We start from the raw sequence: 11241 nt of genomic DNA on the forward strand, positions 1-11241 counted from the left end.
GGCTGTATAAATATTTATAATTGTTATATCCAAAATAACAATACTTTATAGACTCTATAAGTATAGAATCATCAGTCCCCTCTCTACTTCTTCAAGCTCAAATCATGAATGCTTTTCTTTGCTTACTTGGCCTTTCCTCTTGCCAGAGCGTATTTCTTACAGTTCCTAGAACATGGCATTTTCTTCCTTCTATTATTCCTATGGATGCTTTCTTAATTGGATGCTGTATCTCCTATAAACCTCTTCTGGTCTGATCTAGGTAAAATATCTTCCCTTTCCACTACTTAACAATATTTCTCACAATTTATATACATGTTTATTCAGTTTCTCCCACTAGAGCATGAAATTTACAAGGGTGGGAAACAATGTATTTTTATAATCTGTTGTTTGCCCAACACCTACCAGTTGTCCCAGAATAGATTAGGCAGGTGCTCAATAAGTATTTCTTCAAGGAGTAATCATCTCCAAAAATTAAGTTTTTTAGAAGTAGAATTATTGACCAATGGTATGTGCATTTTTAAAACATTTGATATTTACTTTAAAATTATTCAGAATAAATATATTAATTTAAACTCCTGCCAGTAACATAGGAGACAATCCATTTAATAATACTCTTTTTTGCAGGTATCTTTAAAATAAATCTTTGGTAATGTTACAATGGTATTATTCCCATTTTAGAAGTGAATTTGATCTCTTTTGTATATTTATTGGTCACTTACATTTCTTTGGTAAATTTCTATTCATGTCCTTTGTTAGCTTTTCCATTGTGTTATTTTTTGGATTGATTTTTAAGATCTTTGATACTGGAGAATGTTCCATGTGCATTTGATGTGTATGTTAAGTACAGCTTTTTGTCTATGTGATAATTTGTAAGTTTTTCCTAGTTTTTCATTGATTTTAATTTTGTTTATTTTTAATATACAGAGATTTTAGAATTATGGCTTCTATTCCTATTCCTCCACTAAAAGTTTTCTTACTAAAATTACGAATGACCTTGTAGTTGTTATATCCAGTGGGCATTTCTCAGATATCATCTTGTGGAATCTACTCAGTTAAGGGCAAAGCAATATAGGTAGAAATTTAGATGTTTGGTCTATATTGATTTGACACATCTCTGCCATTTCTAAATCATGGCTTTCCAAGTCATCACAATCATAAATGAAATCAAATGCCACTCAGCAAATTTGTTTTTGGTAAAATTAAGTGCAAATCGTCAGGCTAAGGCCTTTCAGCAAATCCCTCTAGTTTTATGATTATAGAAATGAGTCAAATATTTTATGAAATGAAATGGCAGACCTGAGACAGAAATAAAGAAACTAACTCTAGGGATTGAGGTAAGTCACAAGTACAACATGCCAAGCAGGAATCAGAAATATGGTGCTCTGAAAGGATGTTGTATTGGTTTTCTAGTGCTGCCATTATAAAGTAACATAGAGTTAAAAGAACAGAAACTTATTCTCTCACGGTTCTAGAGGCTTGAAGTCCCAAATCAAGATATTGGCAGGGCCAGGCTCCCTTGGAAGCCTTCATCTTTACATGGCCATCTTCCCCCTTTGTGTTTTTTTTTTTGTCCAAAATTTTCTCTTTGTATCAGGACATTGCCTTAATCTGATTATATTTGCAAAGCCCCTATTTTTAATTAAGGTCACATTTCCAGGAACTGGGGATTAGTATTTCAACATATCTTTTTTGGGATACACAATTCAAACTGTAACAAATGTGAACCAAATGAAGAGAAGAGGGTTGAATTGGAGATTTTCACAGCAAAGGGTAAAATACCAAACCCTAAGTTGACAAGATAAAGTAATGGTTAGTTGTTAGGTACATCAGAAGTGCAAAAGCATCATTTGTGGATGTTAAGAAATATGATGAGAAACTGCTCCATTAATTCCCTCATAATTCTAGTGGAATATTAAGGAAATTTTTAATTGATTGATTTTTAGGCATGTTAATTTGCTTCTGTGAATAAGGTAGTGGCAAAAGGTAATTTCTTATGATAGCTTGTTATATAATTGAGAAAGATCAAGTTTTCATTATTTCTTGGAGGGGAAACATAAAAATCAAAGAACTGGAAATTAAGAATTTAACTTAACTGAAATTGAAAACTCAATTTATGGAAAATATGATAAAATATTTTTTAAGTTGAGGCAGCAAAATTAGTCTAATACATGCAATGTTATATTAACCCCATTAGTGAAATGTTGATTTTGATATTTATTTCTTGTGAACTGACCCAAAATATACTTTGAAGATATTCCATAGTATGTCAGAAACTTGATTATAAAATACACATACAGTGTTTGACATATGCAACTAGAGGTACACCAGAACAGAAAAAAGTTGCTAATATTGTTTTCAAGCTATTGCAGGTCTGATTAAAACACATATCAATTCTTTTGTAAAATGACTCTTGTTTTACCTTATTAAGTCTTAGAAAGATAAAGCATAGTGGAGCAGAATAGAGAAAAGTAAAAGAACAAATTGAGATGTAGGACAAATAGCAGGGTTTCTATTTGCCTTCCTCCAATTACACTCAACAAGTTATCACTTATCCCTGCCAAGAAACAAAGGCTATTTTTTAGGGGCTGGGTCAGAGAATGTGGAAAATGCTCATTTATTTGGCTAAGATGACCTAGCTATAATTATGACTTGCATGTCAATAAAGAGAATTATTCAGTGACACATTTACATTTCCTAGGAGAAATACAGCATAAAGAAATTTAACAATATTCCTAGATAAATGAAGTCACAATGATTGCTTAGATATGTTTATTTCTTTATCTCTTGTAACTACATTTTTAAAGTCTATATTCTCTTCTTTGACTTTCTTTAGACAAAAGGAATATGTTTTTGCACATCTTTTGACCAGTCTTCATTTTTCTAGTAAAACTTTTGTGTGATGTATAAGTTAAAGTTTTATTTATATTCCAAATATTATATAATGCCATTTACAATTTGCTTATGAGGAGTTTCTCTTTTTCAAAGCATCAATTTAAAGTTTTTATCTTCATTTGGGGAATTCATTCCCATGTGGTTATTCAACTGAGTCTACAGTGACTGCATCAAAAAATGCATTTTATTTCACTTGACATATCTTTAGACTCAACATTCTTTTATTTGGAAAACTTTTTGTAGAACTATTTTCTGAAGTAGTTGGAAATAAAAATATCTCAAGTTGTTTAAGAGGGCAAACTTTCTATATATATATTTTGATAGTAGGCTCTTGTGATGACTGAAACTTAAGGATGTAGAAAGGAAATTACAGGGATATAGACCTTAGAACTCACATCTTTCAAACAATATTAACTTTCTTTCAAAACATATGAAATACATTGTTAGAACATTGTCACACATATAAGTTATTTTCTCTAACAATTGAAAATAGGGTACAGCTTTCTGAGTTCTATAGCATAACTGTGTTTTGATAGTAGGATGAAAAGAACAGAATTGAAAGTTCAAAAGCACCAACTTCAACTAGGAGTTGACAAACTAGGAGTCAACTTCAACAAGCAGCATTACTAGGAGTTTACCTGATGTTTTTCTGATAGATAAATGATTTTTTTTCAGCTTGATGTTTCAAGCAGTAGATCTTTCACTTGCAGCCATTGTCCATACTTGTTTACCAAGTTACAAAGTGCTAGAATACCTTCAATGGAACCTTGTGGGGAGAATTGGCTGTGATGTCATAAACCCTTAAGGGTAAGTTCTAGAAGTGAGATTTAATCATACTAGAGACTAAACAAGAAAGATGCTTACTGAGGAAAGTTGGATTCAACAAAAGTGTAGTACAGAATGCAATAAGTTATGAATTACTTTTTCTGAGGTAGCTCAACAGAACAATGCCTAATGAAGGAAGGCAACGGCTTAACCATCTGGTACATTTGTGATTCTTGATTAATTACCTGAAGACTAATAGACTTGAAATTCACCATTCTTAGAAATGGAAGTTAGTGATGAACCTGATCAGCCTGTCTCTGCAGGGAGGAAAGAAATTCGGAGAAGAAGACGACCCAACCAACCAATGGTAGACAAATCCCAGCAGACAGAAGTGGCAGAGAAAAAGAAACAGCTGCCCATACCACAGTCATCTGGTTCCCAAGCTACCATCAGTATTGGTAATATTCCTGGAAGCAACGTAAACTATGGGTCTCTTAGAATATCTTCTCAACTTCAAACTTGGAAGAAGAGAAGAAAGTATATACGGGATATGACTGATAAATCTCTGCAGACAGACACTACTGAAGAAGAGAAAAAAGAAGCAATCAAGGCAGTTGATGAAACAGTGATGCCTGAAGAAAAGCCAGCTGCTGTTAGGGAGGGAGACCCTGAATTTCCAGAGAGTGTTCAAGAAGTAGAAATCTCACCAAGGAGACACTCAGTCCAACTAAAAATACATAGATCTCAGCAGACCAGTTGTACTGGAGTCTGGACAATGATGAACATTCCTCAGAAAGAAACAGTGGACAAGGAACAGCAGACAGACCTCAGTGAATCAGAAATAATGTTTTTTGGCAAGCCAGGTAGTTCTTTTTCAAAGTCAAAGGAAGGTACACGGAAATGTAAATCCTCAGGGGACATTTTTGTTAGTGAAAATCCTGAATTTCAATCAATAACAAGTAACAATGAAGAAACTGGGCAGAGTATTAGCAAATTTTTATTTATTCAACAATCCAAAAATGGTAATACAGCATATTTAGAAGATGAGCAAGACATTTCAGTTGCAGTGCAGCCTACCAATGCAGGAGAGATCTCTGCTGAAGTACAACCTCCAGCCACTGATGAGGCTCCAGCAGAAGAGGCCTCCGCTAAAGTAGAGCCTACCCCAGCTGAAGAGATGTTTTCAGAAGAGCCTCCTGCTGAAGTTCAGCCTCCATCTACTAATGAGTCTTCTACACAAGAGGCCCAAGAGCTTCAACTTCCACCGGCTGAAGAGACCCCTGCAGAAGAAGCTTCAGCTGAAGTTCAGCATTCAGCTGCTGAGGAAACCCCTACAGAGGGTGCTTCAGCTGAGGTTCTGCCTCTACCAGCTGAGGAGCCTCCTGCAGAAGAGACCTCAGATGAGGTTCAGTCTCTGACAGCTGAGGAGACCCATGCAGAAGAGGCCTCAGCTGAGGTTCTGCCTCCACCAGCTGAGGAGAGCCCTGTGGAAGAGGCCACAGCTGAAGTTCAGCCACCACTAGATGAGGAGACCTCTTCAGAGGAGGCCTCAGCTGAAGTTCAACCTCTAGCGGCTGAGGAGGCCCTTGCAGAAGAGGCCTCAGCTGAGGTTCTGCCTCCACCAGCTGAGGAGACCCCTGTGGAAGAGACCTCAGCTGAAGTTCAGCCACCACTAGATGAGGAGACCTCTTCAGAGGAGGCCTCAGCTGAAGCTCAGCCTCAGCCAGCAGCTAGGAGGCTTCTGCCGAAGAAGCCCCAACTGAACCTCAGTCTCCACAAACTGAGGAGAACTCTGCATTAAGGGCCTCAGATGAACTTCAGCCTCTATCAGCTGAAGAAACTACCTAAAAAATGGTCTGTTTTGATGAGCAGCCTCCACCAGCTGAAGAAGATTTTATCACACAAATCTCTATAAATGAGGGCTCTCTAGAAATTCAGTCTTCACCATTTGAACAAACCCCTGCAGATGACTCTCTGGTAGAGAATGTGTCTACTGAATATCAGTCTCTCCAGACAACAGACGTCCCTGTGGTCAAATTAAAATTGGTGATTTTGGAAGATGAGCTAAATATCAGAAGTCTTTAGAGTGGGATCCTGTTCACAAAGATTTGTCTACCATCAAGAAAGAACAAGAGTATGCTACTGAAATAGAGGTTGTCATCCATACAGAAAGACAATAGAGGCCTCCTCTTCATCTGAACTCAGTTCTTAACTAAGCAAGCAATCAGAAACTGGGAGGTTCTTGAAGTGCATACTACAAAAAAGAGGCATTTGGAAGTTTTGTGAGCAGGGGAATGAAAGGAAAACCTAAGATGTAGGCTGCAGGTTGGAAGATGAATAAAAACTAGAGTTTAAAATTACTGTGTTATTTTTATTTGAGCCTAGAGTGAATAAAATACCTATCTTTAAATGCAGTAAATTTATGATGGAAATAATTATTTAAAATATCCTTTCTGTAGTGAACTCTGTTGACAAATGTAAGTATATTCTGTGGCCATATTTTCTTTTCTCTACATGTCACTTGTAGTGGAAAAGACATGTTCTGTAGTTCTCTCATCACACTTTAAATTCCTACATCTAAAGTTAGTTTTCATTCTCCTTATTATAGCCATTTTATCTCTTTTCATTTGATGCCTTCTGAAACAAGTATTTATTTTCCTGCTTTTGTCCCTATTTTCTTGTGTATTTTACATTTTAATGTCTTATTTCCTTTGTGAAAATATGGATGAAGCATTAAAAAAGGTGTGAGCATAAATACACTTAGGTGAACTGGAGAATGTGTCCCTTAGTTTAACTTTTGTGTCAGCTTAGAATGGGATGAATGCTTTGAAAGTTTTGCTTATGTTTTTGCACTGTGAACTTATGAAGAGAAACAAATTTGAATTACTATGGTATAAACTATTGACATTTTTAAAGAATAATTATGGGGTATTCTAAAATATCTATTATTAAAGACATCTTTCCAATGCTTATGTCAACTTTTGGGGAAATACTTTGTCTTGCTACAATTCAATTGCAATGTACTGAAATAATGAGATCATTCTTCTAAAAAATTTTAATTTGCTTAGTGTATTTCTTTTAGTGAAGAGTCTAGATTGATGATTCTTAAACCTGGTGTGGGGAAGTTGGGGCTCCTATGGCCAGGATTCTCATTGAACTTAAACCACCTGATGATGTAACTGGCCTGTTGCTAGGCTACCGCTCCACACCTTTAGACAATAAGCCATTATTGTGCTATTCAGAGAGCTCGGCCCAGTGCTCTGGGTAGAGGCAGAGACACTAGTGCTTGACCTACCGCAGGAGAACAAGCTGGATAATAAACCCTTTCACCCCAAAGAACATTGTGCTGTCAATTTCTTTGGTCAAATTGAATCCATAGCGAACTTGCCTGGGGCTGAAACCCATTGGCAAGACAATTGGTGAAAATCGACAGGGTTAACTGTTGACCAAGGAAAAAGACAGGCTGTCCTCATGAGAGTAGAAAAGCTACACAGTAGAAAAGCTTCAGCAGGCTGCCCCTGTGAACGGGGAGACAGTGAATCGTCCCCCAGTGGCTATGTGGTCTGAGGTGGCTTGCCTCCTAGAGGGCTGGGCCCAACCCCAGGACTGGAGGCAAGTGGAGGTGATGCCTGAGGTCGTAGGGGTGGCCCTTGGTACAGTAAGCAGATCCTTTGAGAAGCAGAGTGCCCATGAGGCAGTGGGGACTGTGGGTTGGCTGCTTTTCACAGTACTAAAAAAGTCTACAGAGGAGACCCAAGAAATGGCGGCACGAGAACCCGAGCTGCAAACTTCTGTGGATTCCCTGAGGAAAGAGATGGCATTGATAAGAGAGGAGGCAGTGTGAGAGCAAGGTGCCATTAGAGATGAGACAGCAGTGCTGCCAAGTGTTCTGAAGGAGGAAGAGGCCATCAAGGAAAAAGACAAACTCCTGAGGGAAGCACAGGTGAAGGTGGTACGGAGGACGTCAGCTGCGAAGCATTGAGGTGAAGGTTAAGAGAGCTTCTGAAGATATAGCATTGCTGTGAGGCACAGTAGAAAAGGTAAAGGTTGTAGCAGAGGAAGCACTTGGGGGAGGGGAGAGAAAGGTGCCATCAGCCCCAGAAAGGAGGAGCTGGGGAAGGACAAAAGGTGATGCAGGAGGCACTGGTGCCTCCTATATTGAAAGCACACCTAGTAGTTGTAAAGAAAATAAAGACCCAGCAGCTGCAATTTCCCCAAGGAGAGGAGCAGCCCCCCTCCCCAAGTCATGGAGCACTCTATGGTCCGTCCCTGTACTCAGGCTGAGCTGGTAGATTTGGGCTTCTGGTTTAGACAGAAGCCCTCGGAGTCAATATCAGCTTGGCTCCTGCATCTGTGGGACCTAGGGATGGATGGGATTGTTGTGTTGGGATCAGAGATGGGAAAGCTGTCTTCCCTGACAGTGCAGCCTGCATTGAGGCACTGATTACAAAATGCACATCAGATCCCAGGGAGATACTCCGTCCCCGATTGGCTTATGGCTGCACTTCATGCTGTGTGGCCCAATCCGGGTGATCTGCCATCCTCTCCTGTGAGATGGCAGACATGTGCTGAACTCCAACAGGTGCTACGAGAGCTTGGCATAAGAAATGCCATCTATAGTTTAGAGAATTATGGCTCAGATGAAGAGATTTTCACTATTGGGATGAGAAATATTGTACTTCAAATGGCTCCTACATCCCTCTTTGGGTCTCTGGTGGCCATTCTTCTCCTCACTTAGGGCATCGCATAAGCGAGGTGACATGTACAGTAGCAGACTTAGGAGAGGCTGAAGCAACAAGAATCCAGAAAGAAATAAGACCTGTTACTCACAAGAAGAATTTACAGGGCCCCATGAAGGTTATGAGGACCCAGATGTGGGTTGATTTAATATGGGCAGGAGCAGATGGAAGGAAATTAGATGGGAAGTCCAATAGGATCTTATTAGAGCTCTGGCAACAGCTGAAACCAGAGCAGCAGTTCCAGCCATTAAGGCCAAAGAGGCAGAGGTCAGAGACAGAGCCACAAGTCCAGCCTGTGTGTTTGCAAGACTTCCTATTGGGGAGTGAGCCAACCTCACTTAAACCCACACAGGAAGGTGATTGGGGAACACAGTTTGACTGAGGGGAAGGTCAACATATCTGTCCTGAGGGACCAGGGGGCACCAGAGACCACATGTTGAAATAGCTATCCATTGCTCCCCAGTGAACATACAACGTGTTCTGGCTCTGATGGACACAGGGGCTGAATGTTCACTGATTTATGGTAACCCTGAGTGGTTCTCCAGGACCCCCACTATCATAGATGGATATGTGGGGAAGGCTATCAGAGTGAAAACAGCCCAAATCCCTTTGGGAATAGTGCATCTACCCCCAAAAGTGTATATCGTGTATATATCTCCTATCCCTGAGTATATTTTGTGGATTGATATCCTGCAGAGTCTATGGTTGCAGACTACTGTATGTGAGTTCAGACTGAGAGTATGTGTGGTGAAGGCAGTTCTGAGGGGACATGCTAGGCACCTGCCCATAGCTTTGCCTGTGCCTTGGTGGGTGACTAATACCAAACAATATAAACTGCCTGGAGGGCATAAAGAGATTGGAGAAACTCTCCAGGAGCTGTAAAAGGCGGGTATTATAAAGCCCCCCACCATAGTCCTTTCAGTTCCCCACTGTGGCCTGTGAAAAAGCCAGATGGCTCCTGATGTATTACTGTGGATTACAGAGAACTAAATAAGGTCATACCCCCTATGCATGCTGCTGTCCCCTCTATTGCAGGCTTGATGGATACTCTTAGCCATGAACTAGGAACATATCATTATGTGATAGATCTTGCTAATGCCTTCTTTTCCATTGACATTGAGCAGGAAAGTCAGGAACAGTTTGCCTTCATGTGGGAAAGATGGCAATGGACTTTCACTGTCCTTCCACAGGAATACCTCCACAGCCCCAGCATCTGTCATGGACTTGTCAGGAGTTGGCTACATGGGAGAAACCGCCAACAGTGTAGCTGTACCATTATATTGATGATGTCATGCTCACATGTGATTCTCTTTCAGATCTAGAAGGTGCAGCACCTAGACTGCTGCAACAGTTACAGGAGAACGGATGGGCTGTGAGCAGCACCAATGTTCAGGGACCTGGTTTGTCTGTTAAATTCTTGGCGGTCGTCTGGTCCGGTAAGACCAAAGTGATACCAGGAGCGGTTATAGATAAAGTCCAGGCCTTTCCTACCCCCACAACTGTAGCATTGATGCAGGAGTTTCTGGGTCTTCTAGGCTACTGGAGAGTGTTTATCCTGCACTTGGCACGAATTCTGAAGTGCTTATGTCAGTTGGTGCAAAAGGGCGTCAGGTGGGACTGGGATGAGACATGTGCATCTGCCTTTACTACAGCAAACCAGGCAGTCAAGGCCTTGTAGGCCTTGAGTGTGAAAGACCCATCAAGGCCCTGTGAGCTGGACGTACATGTCACTGAAGATGGTCATGGCTGGGGTCTCTGGCAGTGCTTGAACGAACTCGCCAATCCATTGGATTCTGGTCACAACTCTGGTAAGGGGAAGAGTTATGATACACTTTGAAAGAAAAACAACTGGCTGCTGTGCAACTGGCTGCTGTGTATCTCGCCTTGCTGACTACAGAACCCATCACTGGAATGGCCCCCACCTATCCCATCTTGGGGTGGGTACAGGACTGTACCCAAAAGCCAAGGAGTGGTGTGGCACAAACACCCACACATGCCAAGTGGGGTGCTTACCTACAGCAGCATAGCGCCCTCTCTAGTAGCTCCTTGAGTGAAGAACTCCAATGCTTATTGGGGCTGGTGACATATACTAGTGAAGATCAGGAAGAACTTGCTTTGGAACCATTAGTAGCAGAGAGTCCCTGTTGGAGCAAAGAGCCCCATACCCAAAGATGCATGGTACACAGATGGCTCCAGCTGTGGTAAGCCCCCAAAATGGAGGGCCATAGCTTTGCATTGTAAGACTGAGACAGTATGGATGGAAGATGGTGAGGGGAAGAGCAGCCAATGGGCAGAGTTGTGAGGTGTGTGGCTTGATTAGCCAGGAGCCCTCCCCTATAGTTGTCTGCACTGACATCTGGGCTGTCTATCAGGGCTTGACCCTGTTGCTACCAACCTGGTACCTTGCCAACTGGCTGGTTGTCACCAAACCCTTTGGGGGCAAGAATTGTGGCAAGACTTAGGGGCCTGAAGTCAGACTAAAATAATTACAGTATACCAGGTGACAGGTCATTTGCCACTGGCGTCCCCAGGAAATGATGAAGCAGATAAATTGGCCCAGATACGTTTGTTAGAAGGAAAGCCTGCCGCTGATGTAGCCTAATGGCTACATCAGCATTTGTTGCATGCGGGGCAAAAGACAATGTGGGCTGTAGCCCATCAGTGGGGCTTGCCTTTGACCTTGGAAGAAGTTAGTAGAGTCGGGCAGGAGTGTGTCATGTGCTCCAAAAGGGACTTACTCCGAGTTCCACACAATAATAGCTAATGGGCCTATACCCCTTGTCAGGTGGCAGATAGACTATATTGGGCCTCTACCTGTGTCAGAAGGATATCAGTATGTGATGAC

General features: G+C 41.1%; 1 protein-coding gene across 1 annotated transcript; it reads left to right on the top strand.

The window, feature by feature from the left end:
* Window positions 1-3495: 3495 nt before the first annotated feature.
* Window positions 3496-6037, top strand: FSCB (fibrous sheath CABYR binding protein). Its single transcript, XM_037025536.2, is given in 3 exon segments — window positions 3496-5464; window positions 5467-5719; window positions 5722-6037. Coding segments are annotated over 3 exon segments (1893 nt in total). The 5' UTR covers window positions 3496-3940; the 3' UTR covers window positions 5838-6037.
* Window positions 6038-11241: the final 5204 nt, after the last annotated feature.

The sequence above is a fragment of the Manis javanica genome, chromosome 8 (assembly GCF_040802235.1).
Source record: "Manis javanica isolate MJ-LG chromosome 8, MJ_LKY, whole genome shotgun sequence".
NCBI lineage: Eukaryota > Metazoa > Chordata > Mammalia > Pholidota > Manidae > Manis > Manis javanica.